General features: G+C 45.6%; 1 protein-coding gene across 3 annotated transcripts in view; it reads left to right on the top strand.

The window, feature by feature from the left end:
- The window catches only part of NUP85 (nucleoporin 85kDa), a 39,276-nt gene that overhangs the window by 5,178 nt on the left and 27,488 nt on the right, over positions 1 to 6,610 (top strand). The window contains exons 1-4 of one of the 3 annotated variants that reach the window (XM_011943637.1): positions 992 to 1,016; positions 1,176 to 1,341; positions 3,705 to 3,775; positions 4,830 to 4,873. In XM_011943637.1, coding sequence (XP_011799027.1) covers positions 1,190 to 1,341; positions 3,705 to 3,775; positions 4,830 to 4,873 — 267 coding nt within the window. In that variant the 5' untranslated portion in view covers positions 992 to 1,016; positions 1,176 to 1,189. The other 2 variants (XM_011943563.1, XM_011943483.1) reach the window with 2 other exon arrangements.

Raw genomic sequence — 6,610 nt, forward strand, 5'->3', positions numbered from 1 at the left:
CAGGATGGTCTCGATCTCCTGACCTCGTGATCCGCCCGTCTCGGCCTCCCAAAGTGCTGGGATTACAGGCTTGAGCCACTGCGCCCGGCCGTTTTGTACCATTTTAATTTTCTTTATTTTGTTTTCAAGATACAACAGGGTTTTGTTATATCACCCAGGCTGGAGTACAGTGCGATCATGGCTCACTGCAGCCTCTACCTCCTGGGCTCAAGTGATCCTCCGCCTCAGTCTTCCTGGTAGCTGGGACTACAGGTCATCGTGCCCCCACACCCAGCTAATTTTTTTTTTTTTTTGTAGAGATGGGAGTCTCGTTTTGTTGCCTAGGCTGGTCTCACACTTCTGGCTTCAAGTGATCCTGCTGCATTTTGGCATTTTTATTTTTGAAATGTTAGCTATTTTAGATTTTCATTGATTTTTGAGATCTTGAAGATGTTGAATCCTGGAAAAAAATTAACAATAGTTTTCATGAAAAATTTTCTTCATATTTAAAATGTCAAGCTTTTTATCTGTTTTTCTTTGTCCAAAGTGACCAGATTCGTCAGTAGCTTCCTTATTGTGAACCTTGCAGATGCTTGGCCATCACTTTTGTGTCGACAGCATGGATTCAGCTGAATAATAGTTCTGTAGGCTGAGCTAGCATCCAAAGCACAGATGGAGCTGGAGAGTGACATAGCTTGTCCTTGGCTTGATTTTCCTAAGTTCCATCAGCTATTGGATAGGATGTGAATCTTTTTCTTTTCCTGATACAGTCTCCTTCCAGTAGCAGGATAAAACTGGAATCTTGACATTTGATTTGTTTTCTTTCTTTCTTTTTTTTTTGAGATGGAGTCTCACTCTGTTGAGGCTGGAATGCAGTGGTGCGATCTCACTGCCACCTCTGCCTCCCCGGTTAAAGCAATTCTCCTGCCTCAGCCTCCTGAGTAGCTGGGAATGAAGGCACGCGCCACCACACCCAGCTAATTTTTGTATTTTTAGTAGAGACAGGGTTTTGCTGTGTTGGCCAGCCTGGTCTCGAACTCCTGACCTCGTGATCCGCCTACCTTGGCCTCCCAGAGTGCTGGGCTTATAGGCATGTGCCACCGTGCCCGGCCACAAAACATTTTTTTTAGAGTAGATTGACTTTTGGGGATGATCATAATAGATGTTAAATTTTTTTTTTTTTTCCTGTTTTGTTTCAGAAAAATCAGAGATGGTGCCAAGTTGCCCCTTTATCTATATCATCCATAAGGATGTAGATGTTTACTCTCAAATCTTGAGAAAACTCTTCAATGAATCCCATGGAATCTTTTTGGGCCTCCAGAGAATTGATGAAGAGTTGACTGGAAAATCCAGAAAATCTCAGTAAGTTGGTTGCTGTTTGGTGTTGAAGCCCACTCTACACTATGGAAAGCCAAATGAAGTACATTGTTGTCTTTTTGTGTGTTTTAAGGGTTGCGTAAAGAAATAAGAGACTCCTGGTTCTAGTTGAGGCATTAGTACTGGACAATGTACATTAGCAGTGATGGGAAGACTTAGCGGGAATATGCAAATGCTGTTGATTGGCTGTCTTGACAAGCTTTATTTACATTCCTATTTTACTTACCCTCTAAAGAAGAAAATTTAGGCCACACAAGCGTGTGAGAGTCATTGAATGAGGTCACATTGTTGGGAGATTTAAAAATTAATGTAACAGTTTTGTCTCTAAAAATTATGGCTGAGACATTATCTGACAACAGACCAGAAAACTCTTGTAGTATTTATAGATTAGGATTTTCTTGAATTGTAGTTCATAACTTCATCATTATCGGAGTGGTACTTGTAAATTGTAGACTTTTGGGACCCACCACAGATCATCAAAATCAAAATCTCTGGTTGGATCTTAAAATCTCCAGCACACTGGAGTTTAAGAACTCCTGTATTAGACTTTTGTCAGCGTCCCTTCACATGGCTAGGGCATGGGCAGTGTTGGTATATTACTTCTTTGATAAGCTTTTCACAAATGAATCATTCGGGACAAGACCCAGGTCAACTTCTGTGTGAGTGTGTGTGAGAGTGATTATTGGTTGTTTTTCTGTTTTTTTCAAGACAGAGTTTCACGTTGTCGCCCAGGCTAGAGTGCAGTGGCGCGATCTCTGCTCACTACAGGCTCCGCCTCCTGGGTTCATGCCATTCTCCTGCCTCAGCCTCCTGAGTAGCTGGGGCTATAGGTGCCCGCGATCACGCCTGGCTAATTTTTTGTATTTTCAGTAGAGGTGGGGTTTCACCGTGTTAGCCATGATGGTCTCGATATCCTGACCTCGTGATCCACCCGCCTTAGCCTCCCAGGGATTACAGGCGTGAGCCACCATGCCTGGCCCTGTTTTTTGTTTTTTCTTTTTTCTTTTTTTTTTTTGTTGAGACGGAGTCTTGCTCAGTCACCCAGGCTGGAGTGCGGTGGCGGGATCTCGGCTCACTGTAAGCTCTGCCTCCCAGGTTCATGCCATTCTCCTGCCTCAGCCTCCCGAGCAGCTGGGACTACAGGCGCCCGCCACTACTCCTGGCTAATTTTTTTGTATTTTTAGTAGAGACGAGGTTTTACCATGTTAGCCAGGATGGTCTCGATCTCCTGACCTCGTGATCCGCACATCTTGGCCTGCCAAAGTGCTGGGATTACAGGCGTGAGCCACCGCGCCTGGCCGGGCCCTGTTTTTTTTTTTACTCCGTCACCTGGGCTGGAGTGCAGTGGCAGTCTCGGCCCACTGCAGCCTCTGCCTCCTGGGTTCAAGCCATTCTCCTGCCTCAGCCTCCCGAATAGCTGGGATTACAGGTTGGGATTAGCCCATGGGTTGTTATTTCATTTTTTATAGATTGGTTCGAGTGAGTAAAAACTACCGATCAGTCATAAGAGCATGTATGCGTGCCACCACACCTGGCTAATTTTTGCATTTTTAGTAGAGAGGGTTTCATCATGTTGGCCGGGCCGGTCTCGAACTCCTGACCTCAAGTGATCTGCCCACCTCAGCCTCCCAAAGTGCTGGGATTATAGGCGTGAGCCACGGCACCTGGCCTGATTATTGGTTTTAAGGGACTCTGGTGGGTAATATTGGTGAGTTTGAGAAATCTATTGTCACTTCTAGGAAAAAACACGTCAAAAGTCCTGTAATTCCTTGATGGCAGGGGACCCTGTCTTATTTTTTATTTTATTTTTTATTTTTGAGGTGGAGTCTCGCCCAGGCTGGAGTGCAATGACATGATCTTGGCTCACTGCAATCTCCGCCTCCCGGGTTCAAGAGATTCTCCTGCCTCAGCCTCCTGAGTAGCTGGGATTTTGTATTTTTAGTAGAGACTAGGTTTCACCAGGTTGGCCAGGCTGGTCTCAAACACCTGACCTCAGGTGATCCGCCTGCTTTCACCTCCCAAAGTGCTGGGATTACAGACCTGAGCCACTGGGCTCGCCATTAAATAACTTTATGTATCTATTTTTTTGAGACAAGGTCTGACTAGTAGATTTCATCTGCAACAATTAATGTCAGTATGGGTTTATGGATATTAACTTTAGCCCATGGGTTGTTTTGTGGCGTTTTATTTTGTTGCCCAAGTTATTCCAGCTTCAGAAGGTTACGACTCCTTCACAATGGCTCGCCTCTTTCTTTCAGCAAATTTCTACATTTATTTGAGTGTTTTCTTCTTTTGTGGCACTACAAGATGTTCCAGGCTCATCTTGTGTGTTATTTCATTTTTTATAGATTGGTTCGAGTGAGTAAAAACTACCGATCAGTCATAAGAGCATGTATGGAGGAAATGCACCAGGTTGCAAGTAAGGACTGTGTGCCTGTGTGTGTGTGTTGGTATTTTGAGTATTTATATATGCATAAATACTGTGAGGTAAAGTTTGATTGATATTCCAGTCCAAAACTTACTTTTCCATCTTTCACAATCCTTACTTTTTTGGTAATCATTTAGAGTATTTTTTTTTTTTTTTTGAGACCGAGTGTCACTCTGTCGCCCAGGTTGAAGTGCTGTGGCGTGAACTCAGGTCACTGCAACCTCCACCTCCCAGGTTCAAGCGATTCTTCAGCCTCAGCCAGCCTCCTGAGTGGCTGGGACTACAGTTGCATACCACCAAGCCCAGCTAATTTCTGTATTTTTAGTAGAGGTGGGGTTTCACCATGTTGGTCAGGTTGGTCTTGAACTCCTGGTCTCAAGTGATCTGCCTGCCTTGGACTCCCAGAGTGCTGGGATTACAGGAGTCAGCCACTGTGCCTGGACTTTTTTTTTTTTTCTGAGACACGGTTGCCCAGGCTGGAGTGCAAAGACACATTGTGGCCCATTGCAGCCGTGACCTCACCTCCTGGGCTCAAGTGATCTTCCTACCTCAGCCTTCCAAGTAGTTGGGATTGCAGGTATGTACCACCATGCCTGGCTAATAAAAAAAAAATTTTATCCCCTCTTCCTCAGAGACATTTGTTCTGATAATTTTTAAATTTTTTGTAGAGATGGGGTCTCCCTGATTTTGCCCAGGCTGGTCTTGAACTCCTGGGCTCAAGCAGTCCTTTCACATCAGCCTCCCAAGTGTTGGGCTTACAGGTGTGAGCCATACATGAAGCCACTCTGACAAAGGTCAGAGACCTTTATGGTAACTTTGTTGCAGTTGAAAGTGCCATTTGGTAACTTGAGGGCCTTTGGTTTGAGAATTGAAGGGATATGAAGCATTAATAACAAAAAAATCCATAATCAGAAGAGATTATAATTTCTTTTAATTTTTGTCATTAAAGGAAACAAAGGCTCAGGCCATAGACCCTGGAATATTCAGCTATGACAATAAGCCTACGAGTTCCATTGCTCACCTAAAATGTTTTGTGTTTCGTTAGTTGCTGCTAAAGATCCAGCCAGTGGCCGCCAGTTCAGCAGCCAGGTAAGGGGAGTCACTTTTGTTATTTTAGCACCACTGTGTCCTGTGTCCTGGGCACCCACCTGGGGTGGCTTTGCAGTTCCTGTTATGGCAGAAGTCTCTTCAGGGAGATAGGCAGCTCCTTTGGGTGACAGTGATTGTCTTGCCCCTTTCAAGGTCTAGCTCACAAGGAAATGCTTGTTAAATACTTGAGTGAATGTTCAGTTCTTCTTTTTTTTGAGACAGAGTCTCGCTCTGTCACTCAGGCTCGAGTGCCCTAGGTTCAAGCGGTTCTGCCTCAGCCTCCAGAATAGCTGGGTCCTACAGGTGCGAACCACCAAGCCCAGCTACTTTTTGTATTTTTAGTAGAGATGGGGTTTCACCATGTTGGCCAGGCTGGTCTCAAACTCTTGAACTCAAGTGATCCACCCGCCTTGACCTCCCAAAGTGGTGGCATTACAGGTGGGAGCCACTGTGCTGGCCCTGCATGTTCAGTTCTTATGGAACATGTGTGTCCTGACCAAATTGTGTGGAGGGGTTGTCACCTGAAATGGAGAACTAATCTTGTGAGATCACTGTTCAGTCTCATAAACACTACTCACTTCTCGAACTCAACATTTTTTTTGGCCGGGCGCGGTGGCTCAAGCCTGTAATCCCAGCACTTTGGGAGGCCGAGATGGGCGGATCACGAGGTCAGGAGATCGAGACCATCCTGGCTAACACGGTGAAACCCCGTCTCTACCAAAAAATTCAAAAAACTAGCTGGGTGAGGTGGCGGGCGCCTGTAGTCCCAGCTACTCGGGAGGCTGAGGCAGGAGAATGGCGGGAACCCGGGAGGCGGAGCTTACAGTGAGCTGAGATCCGGCCACTGCACTCCAGCCTGGGCGACAGAGCCAGACTCCGTCTCAAACAAAAAAAAAAACTTTTTTTTTTCTTTGAAAGACAGGGTCTCTCTATGTTGTCAAAGCTGGTCTCGAACTCCTGGGCTCAAGTGATCCTCCTGCCTTGGCCTCCCAAAGTGCTGGGATTATAGGTGTGAGCTGCCACACCTGACCAAACTCAACATTTTTACTGAGTTGCAAGTGGCTCTACTTCACTTGGAGCTGGAAGATGACTTTTTCCTTAGTAGATGCTTCATATTAAATACTTTTCAAAGTCAGTAAGTGACTAGGCGGTAATTCACTGTCTCTGAAGTACCCTTGTGAACAAGTCATTGTGGTGTCTGTGGACTGAAGGATGGTGAGGAAGGGAAGCCTGCATATTCCTAAGGGCAGGGTCCAGGTCTGATTTATTTCAGGGTCTTATATTGGGCTTTCCCATTAATAGACTGTTTCCTAAACTTCAGTCCTTGGAATACCAGCTTCACAATTCTTGCTCTGTCTACGTGTTTCGTGTCATCTACTGAATATTTTTGTGAATATTGTCTCTTCCTTTTACTCAAATGAAGTCCCTTTGCTAAAGCATCAATTCATCGAAGTAGGCTGGGCGCAGTGGTTCACGTCTGTAATCCCAGCACTTTGGGAGGCTGAGGTGGGCGGATCTCTTGGGGTCAGGAGTTCGAGACCATCCTGGCCAACATGGAAACCCCATCTACTAAAAATACAATATTTAGCCAGGCGTGGTGGTGTGCACCTGTAATCCCAGCTACTCGGGAGGCTGAGGCAGGAGAATTGCTTGAACCCTGGAGGCAGAGGTTGCAGTGAGCCGAGATCATACCAGTGCACTCCAGCTTGGCTGACAGAGTGAGACTCTGTCTCAAAA

The sequence above is a fragment of the Colobus angolensis genome, unplaced genomic scaffold, assembly GCF_000951035.1.
Source record: "Colobus angolensis palliatus isolate OR3802 unplaced genomic scaffold, Cang.pa_1.0 Scaffold1, whole genome shotgun sequence".
In the NCBI taxonomy this organism is placed as follows: domain Eukaryota; kingdom Metazoa; phylum Chordata; class Mammalia; order Primates; family Cercopithecidae; genus Colobus; species Colobus angolensis.